The 14372-nt window shown below is 31.4% G+C and overlaps 2 protein-coding genes across 2 annotated transcripts; one reads left to right on the top strand and one right to left on the bottom strand.

Moving 5' to 3' along the window:
• Positions 1-1053: 1053 nt before the first annotated feature.
• LOC7493465 (RPM1 interacting protein 13) lies at positions 1054-2751 on the bottom strand. Its single transcript, XM_002318461.3, has 3 exons — positions 1783-2751; positions 1592-1678; positions 1054-1491 (listed from the first exon to the last, which is right to left on the bottom strand). The coding sequence occupies exons 1-3, from the start codon at positions 2062-2064 to the stop codon at positions 1342-1344; spliced, it is 519 nt and encodes a 172-aa protein (XP_002318497.1). The 5' UTR covers positions 2065-2751; the 3' UTR covers positions 1054-1341.
• Positions 2752-7946: 5195 nt separating this feature from the next.
• LOC7493466 (caffeic acid 3-O-methyltransferase 1) lies at positions 7947-11228 on the top strand. The gene is made up of 4 exons (XM_002317802.4): positions 7947-8701; positions 9923-10233; positions 10367-10431; positions 10611-11228. Exons 1-4 carry the CDS (start codon positions 8283-8285, stop codon positions 10908-10910), a joined length of 1095 nt encoding a protein of 364 aa, XP_002317838.1. The 5' UTR covers positions 7947-8282; the 3' UTR covers positions 10911-11228.
• Positions 11229-14372: the final 3144 nt, after the last annotated feature.

Here is a 14372-nt window from a genome sequence, read left to right as displayed (position 1 = left end):
CTTGTATGACAGAATTTTGAGATGAATTACTGTAATCAGATTGCAGATGTATTATTATTGTATTCAGATTGCAGATGCAATGAACCATGCACGAAAAGATGCAGATGCAACAACAGATTGAAGTGCAAAGTGTTGAAGGAAAACAATTACCCCCTAGACGCAGGTATAGACAGATACCAGTTTTCCAAATTATGGCCATCAATGATTAACAAAAAAGGAAACCAAATCAATGAAATGTAGCTTACAAGATGAATAAATTTCACTAGTCAAAGTTTGTTGACTGTCTTTTGTTCCCAGAGACCAATTGCTCAAAAAATTACAATCCCATTTCAACAACGCAAAACACAGATTTAAGCCATTTCAGTTTTGCAATTCAGCACTTGTTAATCGTTCCATTAATATCAAAACATCACTTCTAAGCGCTAACCAACAATGCCATAAAGTCGAAGGTTTGAAGGAAAGGCATTAGGCTGCTCAATCTATCACCATTCGAGTATCTCCATGGTCACATTCCACAACATACATGCTGGACAGCTAATTATTGCAATTAACCACTAATAAAACTAAAAAGCCTAATTCCCTCCTACTTTGCACGGAAACATGATACATCAAAGGTTTCAGCAGTAAAAGAGTCGTGATGCAGGTGTCTAAGTTTACCTGGGTTTATTCAATCTCTTAAGTTTACCTGTGAAAGTTTCTCGATGTTACCTTAAAATATGCAAAATGAAGATATCCCTTGAGAATGAAGCTACTATATTATACAAAATGAAGCTACTATATTATACAAAATGAAGCTACTATATTATACAAACTTGCCAATAAGTTCATTCAAGAATCAAGAAGAGCAAGAAAGAAACATGGCTGATCACTAAAAAATTTCTTCAATTTATGCAAAAGGAGCTCAAAACAATATGTTTGAAGCTGTGACAATTCCCATTTCGAACAAAGTTCCATAATTTGAGTGTTCATTGTCATGAGGGATAAAAGGTTCAATTAAGTAATTATGATGCACTCTCTTGAAACACGAGCGAGGGTTCAGGCAATTCAGAGAAATATGAAGAACTGCAGAGTAGATTTAGAATAGTTAATGGCTATGGCCCATGGCTACTGGTCTGTAGCCAAAGCACTATGCTGAACCATCTCCATTTCAAACCAGTATTAAAATATAACAGACAATAGCATCTCACAGATGCTTCTCTAAACCATCACGTTCAATATATTGACACAACAAGCCCCTAGCAGCAAGACATCAAATTCTAAGCATGAATTTGGCTAATTGACATCAAAAGGATCAGTTTTTTCCATGGAAAGTGTCAAATACCAGAAGCAAACAACAGAAAGCTATGAATTTGGAAGTTTGATCTCTTCCTTTCTCTTCAGCCACCTTTGTTCCTTCCAATCACCAATTTTCTCTGAAGCATTGCAATGAGCTGATTCAGAATCCTTCCAGTCCTTACATGGAGCGGCACAATCACAAACATAGCAATAACACTGCATCAAAACAAAAAAGAATCAACGAAATTAAAAGCCAACACCATCTAAAAATCCAATCCTTGCCACACCATAAGAATCCAACCACAAACACAGTTACCAGTTCACAGTAGCTCTCATGTGGGGTTTTATCAAATGGGAATTTGATACAAAGATGCCTTGAGTGTGGATAATCCCTACAAGCCACCTATACAGCAACAAGATCCAACAAAGATCAAAACCTTTTAACCCATCAAGAATAAAAAAGAAGCAAAATCCTGTATTCTAGCCAAAAAAAGAAAAAACAAGGACCTGGCCTTTTTCAGCAACAACAGAGAGGTCACCACCATCACCATCATCATCACTGAAGGAGTAGACGGAGAGAGTGGAGAAACGACGAATAGAAGTGTCAATTTCAGAAGGGTCAAAATCAAGGATGAAGCAATCCTCAGTTTCCTCTAACTTTCTAAGGTTTTCCACGTTTGTTTTATTCAAACAAAATATGGGTCTGATCGGAGTCCCATCAGGAGATGGTGAAGATTCTACCTCAATCACTGCTGTTTTGATAGTCCCTTCTTCTTCTTTAACCTCCATGACTGTGTCTTTGCCTTCCCGGACAACACTAGTAATGATAACACGGAGCAAGTAGAATACAGAGGAGACTCGAATTTCGAAAACTTGAATACCAAAGCAGACCGTTGCTTTGCCAGGAAAGCATACATTGCCCGCAGCAAAAGGGCCAGAAGGCAGTGAGCCATAAGAGTTTTTGTTGGGCTGAGGAAATATTTGTTGTTGAAATTTAAGGCCTGCTCTCTTACAAATGTTAGTCCGAAACACAATCAAAGACAAAACCCTGCCTCACAATTGGGTCATAGATGAACTCGTAATTCTCAATAGAACTTATCTTTGTTTTTGTGACATTACCCCATCCCTTTTTAATGCCCACAATCGCCATAAGCTTTTAAAACCTGTACAGTCTCGTGAGTCCGTCCGATATCTAAATTGGTTTAAATTATAAAATTTATTTTTATTATTATTATATTAAAACAATTTAAAAATATTAAAAAATTTAATTTTTAAAAAATATTTTTGCACTGCAAAAACAAATGGTTTCTTTGTATGAGTAACTTTCGTTTTTTTGATTTTTTTAAAATAAAATATTAAATTAATATTTTTTAAAATGTTTTTTAATAATTTTAATATGTTAATGTGAAAAATAAAAATAAAAACTATTTTAATATAATTTTTAAATAAAAAACAATTTTTTTTTTTAAAAAAAAAAACATCACACACCTCCCTATTTCGTTTAGGAACTGAGCTTAAATATCATTGGCAATAATTAGATGAGTTGAATATTGAGTAAGCAACACTCGCTATTCGCTGCTGATTTCAAGTGCCCCTCGATGCTGCTCTCCACCTTTCTGGATGAGTGGCAGAGTTGATCAACTCGTGCATGATTGTTTTCGTGAAAAATGGAGCTCTTTCCATCAACTTAAATTAAAATCCTACCATGTTTAGGTAAAAAAAAACAAGAAGAAGAAAAGTAAACACACAATATGGCCCTTGGACTCCTTCAAAGTCGTGTCCTTCTACACAGTCAGCTATTTCATTTTAACCTTAGAATAGTATACAATGGGTTGGTGTGATTTGAATGATTTTGTAATATATATATATATATATATATATATATATATATATATATATATATATATATATATATGTGTGTGTGTGTGTGTGTGTGAGATTGAAGTAGAATATTTACATGATGGAATAGTGAGATTTTTCTAATGTAGTTGCTACTGAAAGATAATATCTCCCATTTGTTTTCAATTTAAAGATCTCGTTTGTTTTTGTGTTTTATAAGTATTTTTAAAAAATTTAAATTTATTTTTACTTTAAATTAGTTTTTTGTATTTTCATATTATTTTGATGTGCTGATATCAAAAATAATTTTTAAAAAATATAAAAAAATTATTTTTATGCATTTCTAAATTAAAAACATTTTGAAAAGCAATCGCTCAAACACGACATAAATTTGATACAAACAAGAAAATAAAAAAATTAGTTAGTTTGTCGCAATCAAAAGGGTTTAGATTGATAGCAATCACTTTCTTGAAAATTATTTAAAAACCTTGTGAAATAAGCTTCCGTAGACTACATGGAAATCCTTAGAAGATAAGGACATAATTTAAAAAAAAAATATTAAAGCATATACTTTGACCATATCAAATACTATCCCAACCAAAGATTTTTATTCATTTGAAAATATTGAGCCGAAGAAATTTATTCATTTGGTGCCACGTTCTGTTATACTTTTTCTTACATTTTGGAAGTCAAATAACCCCAATGAGATTAATTGATGTCGAACCTCAGAAATTAAGGTTTGTCTCAATGTGAGATTTCTTTTAGTTATTAAAAAGAAATAAATGATGGAAGACTTTTTGTTAATTTTGTTTACTTCAAGACAATAGGCTAGAAAATTATAGATTTAGTGAGTGTTTGTTTTGCTATAACTTGTTTTTCAAGAAACATTTATTAAAAATATATATTAAATTAATAATTTTTTATTTTTTTAATAATTTTGATATATTCATAATTTAAAAAAATAATAATTTTAAGAGTAGGGCACACTCACTCGGAATGAAGCTAAGAAGAAAACGAAATATAGTAGGTGGGGAGGTTGGTGAAGGCAATGAAATTTTCTTGCGATGGAAATATTATTTATTAGGCTATCAGTGATAGCTTCCTTCCGGAAAAGAACAAGTGTCAAAGTCACATGCACAATGCATCACTTTTATAGTCTCCAATGGCTGCAACGTTTTGTCTCCGAGGAGTAGGTGAGATGTTAACTTTCGATCAATCATTTCTTAATTGGGTAATTAATGTGCTAAACATTGAAAAACAATTACAATAAAAAACAATAATAATACATATGGCCATTGAAGGAGAGGGATCCGATCCTACATTAAGATCATCGAATTCTGATGTGTTGTTATAATTGGTTTCTAAAACTCTAAGGAACCCTAGCTGCCATCATATTGGTTGGAGCCCACCTACCAAACAAATTTGATTTCTGATTTCTGTTGACATGAAAATCAAGACAATAAATGTCTCAGTTTCCGTATTACGACTTGTTCAAATAGTAAAAATCTTGCCTTAGGAACATTCAAAGTTGAAATGTAATCAATTTTCTTTCTTTTTTTCTTTTTTTTGATGAAATCAAGAATATATACAGAATAAATGTCTCAGTTTCCGTATTACGACTTGTTCAAATAGCAAACCTTGCCTTAGGAACATTCAAAATTGAAATGTAATCAAATCTCGTTTATCTGCTGGAAAGTAGTTTTTGTTTTTTAAAATGAATTTCAAAAAAGTAAATTATTTTCTGATGTTTGGTAGTGTAATGGAAAATAAATTGAAAAACACTTTCCAGTGTTTGATTATGTCATGGAAAATGAGCTGGAAAATAAATTATTAATGTTTTATTTTTCTCAAATTTATTAAAATAATGAGGAACAAATCTTACAAATTAAAAAGTTGAATGAGAATGAAATTAAAAAAAATAATAATTTCATAAATTATCTCAAATAAAATAAATAATAATCAAAATAATAGAGATCAAATCTAAAAAATAAAAATAAATGAAAGATGAAGAAATTAAAATAATAATAATTAACATTTCATAAATTATTTCAAATAAAATAAGTAACAATCAAAAGAATGATGACCAAATTTGATAGATAAAAAATTTCAATAAAAAAATGATAAGGGAAAAGCAAATAACAATTATAAAAATGAGGACCAAAGTTAATATAAAAATTAAATTTTAAGAGATGAAATTAAAAAATAAATATTCAAAACAAAATATTTATAGCAATCAAAAGTTTGAAAACCAAATTTGATATAATCAGCAAATAATATGATATTTTTAAATTTTTCACAACTTCCGGAAAGTGTTTTCTGCCCAAATTTTCCAGGAAAACACTTTCCTATAAACCAAGCCAAATTTTTCTTTGACTGGAAAGTGTTTTCCGTTGACCAACTTTTCTAAAGGCAAATAAACACAGGAAAGTTTGGAAAGTGAATTCCGGGAAACAAACATAGCCTAATTTTCTTTTTCTTTTCTTTTTTTTGATGAAATCAAGAGTATATACAGAATAAAAAGACAAAACCTGATTAGTGTAGGTAGAGCTTTAACTACATAGGTTGTAATCTAGGCATCAGCCTAATTACAATGAAGAAAAATAAAGAAACATAAAACCCTACTAATGAAGAAAATAATACAAAAACCACACGACATTCAAACTTAAACGGAACAAGATGAAATATATTCATGATTTCTATACAGATCAGCATTGATATATCAAAATGAAGAGTTTAAATTTCTAATCCAGCCTACAGCAAAGTAAAACAACAATAAAATCTCAATAGGAATCACGAAATAAAATGAAATGAAGAATTGCAAAATCATAATTAATGAAGTCTGAAGTTTCAAAATCCTGACCAGGTATAAAATTAAGATGCAAAAAACAAAATCTTATCAGAACTAAAGTTAGATAATTGAAAGTAAAGTAGAATCTAGATTTAATTAATGTATTGGAGGGGAACAATTGTTCATATTCGATCAAGGAAACACCTAATTAAAAAGGCTCGAAGAGCACTTGAGGGTCTAGCTGCTGTGGTCAACCGTGTGACTTGTTCCGCCCCCGTCCCGGGTTCGACCCTCTATGTGCACGCCTGTCACCCCCGCGGTGCCTTACCTGCTCCTGGACTTGCAGGATGTCCAGTGGGCCGTGGGGAATAGTCGTGGTGCGCGTAAGCTGGCCCGGACACCCCACGTAAATCAAAAAAAAAAAAAAAAAAAAAGGCACCGCGGAAGATGAGAAGGACGGTGCATGGATGGTCAAAAAACGAAGCAGCAGAAGAGAATGGTCGGTGGTGCACAGTCATGTTAAATGTCCAAATTAAAAACAAAAAAAAGGTTTAATTATGAAAATATTTCATTCTTAACGAATATATCAAACTGCCAAACCCCCCACCGGTTCCATTTACATGGGAGGAGTGATTGATATTTTTATTAAACTCAATTTATTTATAATTTAATTTAAAATCTGATTGATGTCTTATAATAAATTTTAAAAAAAATATATAGATAAAGGTTGATCTAGTCAATTCAAGAGTCAATAATGATTTTATCAAAATTTAATTTAATTTTTTTTAAAAAAAAACATAATTCCAAAACAATGTTGTTTGGATTTTTTTTTTAAAAAAAAACATAATCCACCCATGTCATTAATTTACCAAACTCCTAACACAATCATGTTTAATAACCCTTCAATTTTCAAAAATAATTTCAGTTCTTATATTTATTTTTATTTGCAAATTAGTCCTTGTTTGAATTTTCTTTTTAGTTCTTATACTTTACAAAAATTATAGTTTATTTTTTTATTGTGATTCTTTTTATTATAATTAAGGTCCCTACATGCTTTTTTTTTTATGTAATGCTTTTTAATGTAATAAATCATTCTGATTGTAATCATCAATTATATAATTATTTTGACAATTACATAATTAAATATAGAAATATAATAAATTATTACGTTACATGATCTATTACTAAGTACCCAAGTCTCTACGTCAATGTTCAATTTTCAGCAGGTGGTTCTGTTGGAATGTCCCATCCAAAATATGGATTCATTGATACGATTTTTAAGTCCAAACAACCCTCATATTAAGCAAAACCCTCATATTAAACAAAAGATTATTATTATTATTATTATTATTGTTTTTGTTGTTGTGCTTCTTCTTTTTCTCGATCAACAAAATTTTTACCAACTTCAAGATTTTTTTTTTATGGTTAAAGGTATACTAATATGACCTAATAACTTAGAAGTGTGGATTATAGATAAAATTAGCAATTTGTGCTATATAGTGGGTTGGATATTTATTTATATAAAAAAATTATATATATAAGTTTTTTTTTATGCATACTTGTACAAAAAAAATATAAATACAAATCAAATATTTATTCAATCAAATGATAATAGAACCAGATATATATGAAATTGATTAAAAAAAATATATCATGTTAGGTCAACATATTAGAAATACTATACAAAAATAAATATTTGTATGTATATAACACATACAAAGATTTTCTATAGCGTGTGTTTATTCAGTGAGTTTCATTTATATTAACTTTTAAATCATTAGTTTTTTAGGATGTGAATTTATCTTTTATTAATTTTAAATATGTTCAATAAATACAATCGGGTGTATGTATCATTATGTGATTGAATATCTTAATATGTATTTATCTTTTAATTTTTTCAGTTTTTTTTTTAGTTATTGTTAATGAATTTTTTTTATTTATATAAATGATTATTGATTTATTTAATTAGATGCTTTATACTTTAATTTTTTTTATATAAAAAAACATATTAAAACAATCTATATACCTGATATTTTTATTTTTAAAAATTATAACCTATGATAAAGAAGTTTTATAAACCTACCTGCTTGACATAACACATCATGTTCCAATAGTCTCCCCTGAAACAGGTTAAAAAAAAAAAAGTTTGGCAAATAAGACGAGGAAAAATATATAGAAGAAAAGGTAGGGAGTCAGTTCTAGGAAGAAGACATTTGGGCATCAAGTAGAGAGTAGGGACCAACCACAAGGTGGTTGAGCACTTCACCATATATAGCACCACTTTGCAACCTCTTTTTCAGTATTCTCATATCCTCTTCACTTCTTTTCTTTTCACCTTCTTCAACCTTTTGTTTCCTTAAAGAATTCAATCTTGATCAAGATGGGTTCGACAGGTGAAACTCAGATGACTCCAACTCAGGTATCAGATGAAGAGGCACACCTCTTTGCCATGCAACTAGCCAGTGCTTCAGTTCTACCAATGATCCTCAAAACAGCCATTGAACTCGACCTTCTTGAAATCATGGCTAAAGCTGGCCCTGGTGCTTTCTTGTCCACATCTGAGATAGCTTCTCACCTCCCTACCAAAAACCCTGATGCGCCTGTCATGTTAGACCGTATCTTGCGCCTCCTGGCTAGCTACTCCATTCTTACTTGCTCTCTGAAAGATCTTCCTGATGGGAAAGTTGAGAGACTGTATGGCCTTGCTCCTGTTTGCAAATTCTTGACCAAGAACGAGGATGGTGTCTCTGTCAGCCCTCTCTGTCTCATGAACCAGGACAAGGTCCTCATGGAAAGCTGGTTAGTATCCTGTCTTCACCAATCTAAGAAATCCTGAATTATATATTGAATTTGATTATAAAGTGGCTTACAAACTCTCCACTGAGATTTATGCTGGTGCACATTTGCTCTGATTTCTCAATCTTTTTATGCTATAGAAAAGCGATCCAAAGTGACCAAATTGAGTCGGCACCACAGACTTCTCTCTCACTAGAGACCATTAGAGATGGGTGAATTAGGGTCCCACCAATTTGACAATTGCAAGCCACCACTTTGCCTGCCATAAAGTATTACCTGCCTGCAAATTTATCGACCAGTCCAAATGGGCATTCACTAAATTTCTAGTTTTAAGAGAGAAATGATTAGAATATTTTTATACATGTTAGCAAGAAAGCAATCGCTTCTTTTTTTTCCCCTTAATTTCATGAAGAAAATATATATTTAAAGTTACTTATGGTTAATTTCCGAAAAAAAAAACATATTGTTTGATTAAAGAGTCGAAAATAAAAATATATAAAAAAATAAGATGTAAGAATCTCATTCATTCGAATGAATAAAAAAAAAATCTTGATCTCTAGGTTAGAAATTTCCTTTTCAGCTAAAAGAAATTGTATTTTCCAATGGTGATATTAATTGTTATCTAAAATAAAGTCAAATTAATATGGTCAATTATTGCTGTCGATCGATGCTTCAGATATCAAATATGAACCTTCGACAAAAGCACCACTTCTCTCTCTCTCTCATTAAGATCGCTATCAAATTTGAGTCATTAGGATTGGATAGGCTAATTGCCAAGAATTAATTAACTAGTATAAATCCACCTCTTCTAATTGCTATTGCCCATATAGTGTTTGGCATTAATTAAAGTGAAGGCAGTAAAAATATCCTTGCATTGCTTTTTCTTTACTCAAATTTAAAAATTCATTAATTTGATGATGTTTTAATTTTATTAAATCGGATAAAAAAAACATTTAAATAATATTTAAATTCGGTCTCTAGATATAAAAGACAAAAACAACAGATATAAAAGTATATAAATCCACTCCAAAACTATTCAAAAACATTTATTTTATTTATATTTATCTCTTTAATTAAATATGTTACATTTTTTTTGTATTTATCCTTTTTGTCGTGAAACACTAACCAATCACATTGTTAAAAGATAATTATTAATTCATTGTTTTTTGCATTTGGTGCATTTTTGAAAGCATAATGTCATCATGATTCTGTTAATTGTTGCAGGTATTATTTGAAAGATGCAATTCTTGATGGAGGAATTCCATTTAACAAGGCCTATGGGATGACTGCATTTGAATATCATGGCACGGATCCAAGATTCAACAAGGTGTTCAATAAGGGAATGTCTGACCACTCTACCATTACCATGAAGAAGCTTCTTGAGACCTACAAAGGCTTTGAAGGCCTCACATCCTTGGTGGATGTTGGTGGTGGGACTGGAGCTGTCGTTAACACCATCGTCTCTAAATACCCTTCAATTAAGGGCATTAACTTTGATCTGCCCCACGTCATTGAGGATGCCCCATCTTATCCCGGTACCCACTTTGTCTTATGTCTATTGCCAGCATTTAGATGATCTCGGTGGATGCAGTAATGCTCCATTGCTTGTCCAGAACTGCTTAATTATGATTTTGGACTGAATTTGATGGAGATGGATAATGATTGCAGGTGTGGAGCATGTTGGTGGGGACATGTTTGTTAGTGTGCCCAAAGCAGATGCCGTTTTCATGAAGGTGAGTTTTTTCCATCCATTGGAACCACTATGCCACCTACTCCCTTTCATTCGTTAGCTTTTTACTAGGACCTACTCTTTGAATAAACAACCAAGAGATTCTGTATCCACTGGATTTGTCATCTTAATTTAATTCACTTTGATTTTGTTACTGATGTGGTGTTAATTATGCTCTTACAGTGGATATGCCATGATTGGAGCGACGCACACTGCTTAAAATTCTTGAAGAATTGCTATGACGCCTTGCCGGAAAACGGCAAGGTGATACTTGTTGAGTGCATTCTTCCCGTGGCTCCTGACACAAGCCTTGCCACCAAGGGAGTCGTGCACATTGATGTTATCATGCTGGCGCACAACCCCGGTGGGAAAGAGAGGACCGAAAAGGAATTTGAGGGCTTAGCAAAGGGAGCTGGCTTTCAAGGTTTTGAAGTAATGTGCTGTGCATTCAACACACATGTCATTGAATTCCGCAAGAACTAAGGCTCAAGTCCAAGCTCCAAGTGACTTGGGGTTTTCCATACAACGTTGCTGCTGTCTCTGCTTTTGATGTTGTGATTGCTTTTTTATACGAGGAGTAGCTATCTCTTATGAAACATATAAGGTTAAGGTTGCGTTTTGTATGCCTGATTTTCTCAAATAACTTCACCGCCTTCCTCAAAATTCTTAATACATGTGAAAAGATTTCTTATTGGCCTTGCGCTTCAAACAGTAAAGACTTCTGTAACGGAAAAGAAAGCAATTCATGATGTATGTATCTTGCAAGATTATGAGTATTTCTAAGCATTAAGTGATTGTTCTTCTTGGATCTTCATCATATAAGTAGTTCTAGACCAGTTTATGTACGCCATCAACATAACATTTTTCTATTTGCTATTATTGAAGGTATTAAACTTAACCCGATCTTAAAATATTTAAAAAATATTGTTTTTAGGTGGTTGAATATATTAGGTTAATTATCATTTAATTTAATTTAAATCTTAACTTGAATTAAAAACTGAGTTAACTCATCAAAAACATTTAATAATAATAACATTTTCATGTAAAAACAAAAACCGTAAAGTTCAAACTAGAAAACTAGAAAGTTAAAAAAGAGATGTAATTTTTTTTTTCACTAGTCTACCATGGCTTGTTTGGAATTTAAATATCTATTATTAGTAGGTGGGAATTAGATTAAGTGTGTTTTTTGATATTGTAGTGATTTTTAAGGTTGTGATTTAAAAATTATTTTTTTATTATTGTTTTTAAAAATATAAATTTAAAATTATATATATTTGGTTAAAACTGTTTTAAAATAGATTTTTGTATACAAAATAAAATAGATTTTTTTTATAAATTAAAAAAATTTATTTATTATCTTCTATAAAATTAAGATTGGAATCACAATTATGAGATTGAGTGCAAAAACTATTTATCTAACTAAATAATTTTTTTCTTTGAAATTAAACACAAAGCAGAAACTACCGTATACCGAATAGCCTGTAATTCTGACTTGTTTATACACAAATCTGACCATCTGTTTGGGCTTAATCTCTGGGCTTAGCCTATTAAAGTTTGTCAATTAATTGAGTGCCTAATAGTTGGGCTGATAAAAAACAACCCAGTTTGATTTTTTTTCTTTTTTCTATTTTTATTTATTTATTTGATTTTTTAAATTTTTCAAAATTTTGATTTTATCTGATATGTCAAGCCAGCTGTAAATTTGAAAAGAAATGGTAGATCAAAAGTGAATGAAAGCATAATGCAAAAATAAAAAATAAAAAATTCATGAATAAGACGCTGCAACTAATGTAACCCTCCTAAGCCATTTTTGTATCAACTCTATCTAGGTACCTTCTCAACCTTCCCTTCTCAAGATGCAATTCTTGAAGGAGGCATTCCATTCAACAAGGCCCATGGAATGGCTGTATTTGAATACTTTGGCATGGATCCAATACTCATCAAGGTTTTCAATGAGGGAATGTCAGACCACTCTACCATTACCTGCATGCAGAAGATTCTTTAGACTCACAGAGGCTTTGAAGGCCTGATCACATCATCCGTGGATCTTGGTGGAGGGACTGGAGCTGTAGTCAATATGATCGTCTCTAAGGGAATATGCAGAATAGTCAATTAAGGGAATTAACTTTGATTTGCCTCATGTCATTGTGTGTGTGCATGCCTGCAGTTGGAGGGAGGGAGCATGAACGCTGCTTAAAACTCTTGCGGAATTGCTATGATTCGCTTCCGGCAAACGGGAAGGTGATACAAGCCTTGCCACCAGGAGAGTCATGCATGCTGATATTGTAATGTTGTTGATTTGCATCGGTGGGGAAGAGAGGACCCAGAAGGCCTTCAAGGTTTCCGAATAATTAACGTGCTGTGCATTCAATGCATCACATGCCATGGAATTCCTCATGAAGGTCCAAGGCATGTGGCAAAGGTTGATTCTGGGTTTCCAAACAATGCCTTTTGATGTTTTGATTTCTTTGTTACAGAAATGGTACATGATATAATATCAAATCAATAAATTAAAAAAATTAAAATGCTTTGATTGCCTTGCTATGCTCTAAATTGACTCAATAACTGCATATTATGGAAAAATTAAAATTAAAAATAAAATTTATCTCGTTTCTTGCAAGAATATATGAATGCTTCATATCTGTCACGGTTGTACTTACAAAAATAATATCCAAAAATAAATAATTTTTTTATTTTTAAAAATAAATTTTAATTATATATCACATATAAAAAATTATAAATGAATTATAATAACCTCTCTAAAAACAAAATACATGGAAAATAATTAAAAAAAACAACTGCTATTTAAGAAAAAAACCCAAACACAAAAAACAAAAAATCAAAGAGAAGGGTATTAATTGGAATATAACTAAAATTAAAAAAACATATAAAAAAACATGATTTGCTATCTAAAAGGAAAATTTACAAAAAAAATAAAGGGGTTAGACGCCGCTAGGCCTGACAAGCCAAGCCGACGTACAACCCATTCAAGGAGGAAGGGCTCGCGTGTAGGTACTATTTTTTTTAAAAAAATATAACTGAGACAAATGACGTGTCGTACAACCCATTATTTTTTGAAAAAAAAATATTACATGCGACGAGTCGCCTAGAATTCTCCAGATTCATTGGACGAAAAAAATAAGGTATTTGTTTTTCACCAAAAAACCTATTTCCTGACTCATTTTGACCCGAAATACCTAGAAAATAAGTTAAACACCTTTACAAACCTATAAATGGCCTTAAAAAACAAAAAAAAAACCCAAAAACCCGGAATCAACCCGAAACCAAAAACCTTTCCAAGTTTAAATCTTATTTTTAGGTCATTTCAAGGTTAAAAAAATACCTAAATAAAACTTTCTTTAACAAATGTAACCCTTTGATACAAAGATCAACCATTATGGTGGCTGTAATCGGTGGAAACGTTGATTTTTTCTTTCTATCACTAAATTCTAGCGACCTATCTCCCCTCTCTTAAATTAAAAACTAAAAAATAACAAAAATAAAAATTTGTACCAAAATTAAATTGAAAACATATTAAGGGATCAAATTTATATAGGTCATAAAGTTTGAGGATTGAAGTAAGCATTTTGAAACATTATTCCTTTGTGACACCTTTTCTACTCTAGTTCCTTGTCTTTTAATTTTATCTTTGGTCAACAAATTTGATTTAGTTGTCTTTGAATTTGACCAAAAAAAAATGTAGTCACAAAAAAAAAAAATTTGAGTACCATATTAAAAAAACACAAAATTTTGAGCAGTCTATCAACAGTAAAAGTCAAGAAGATGAATAGTGTGGTGTGTGCTGAGTGAAATGACCGCACCTTTAAGATTTATAGTAATGTTATAAGAACTGTTGTGGAGTAGGGAGATTCAACATTGTAGACCATGATGGGAAGTCTTTGGCACCCTCGCAAAGAAAAAGAAAAAAACAAGGGAACTCCATGG

Source organism: Populus trichocarpa, chromosome 12, assembly GCF_000002775.5.
Source record: "Populus trichocarpa isolate Nisqually-1 chromosome 12, P.trichocarpa_v4.1, whole genome shotgun sequence".
Taxonomy (NCBI): domain Eukaryota; kingdom Viridiplantae; phylum Streptophyta; class Magnoliopsida; order Malpighiales; family Salicaceae; genus Populus; species Populus trichocarpa.
This window is presented reverse-complemented; position numbering and strand designations above follow the sequence as displayed.

Bases quoted from the DNA above. Each gene is read 5' to 3' on its own strand.
- LOC7493465 (XM_002318461.3), bottom strand. From the start codon at position 2,064: ATGGAGGTTAAAGAAGAAGAAGGGACTATCAAAACAGCAGTGATTGAG. The intron at 1,679-1,782 runs GTCCTTGTTTTT...GTTGCTGTATAG, and splicing joins TTGTTGCTGAAAAAGGCCAG to GTGGCTTGTAGGGATTATCC. The intron at 1,492-1,591 runs GTAACTGTGTTT...GTTTTGATGCAG, and splicing joins ATGAGAGCTACTGTGAACTG to TGTTATTGCTATGTTTGTGA.
- LOC7493466 (XM_002317802.4), top strand. From the start codon at position 8,283: ATGGGTTCGACAGGTGAAACTCAGATGACTCCAACTCAGGTATCAGAT. The intron at 10,234-10,366 runs GTACCCACTTTG...TAATGATTGCAG, and splicing joins GGATGCCCCATCTTATCCCG to GTGTGGAGCATGTTGGTGGG. The intron at 10,432-10,610 runs GTGAGTTTTTTC...ATGCTCTTACAG, and splicing joins CAGATGCCGTTTTCATGAAG to TGGATATGCCATGATTGGAG.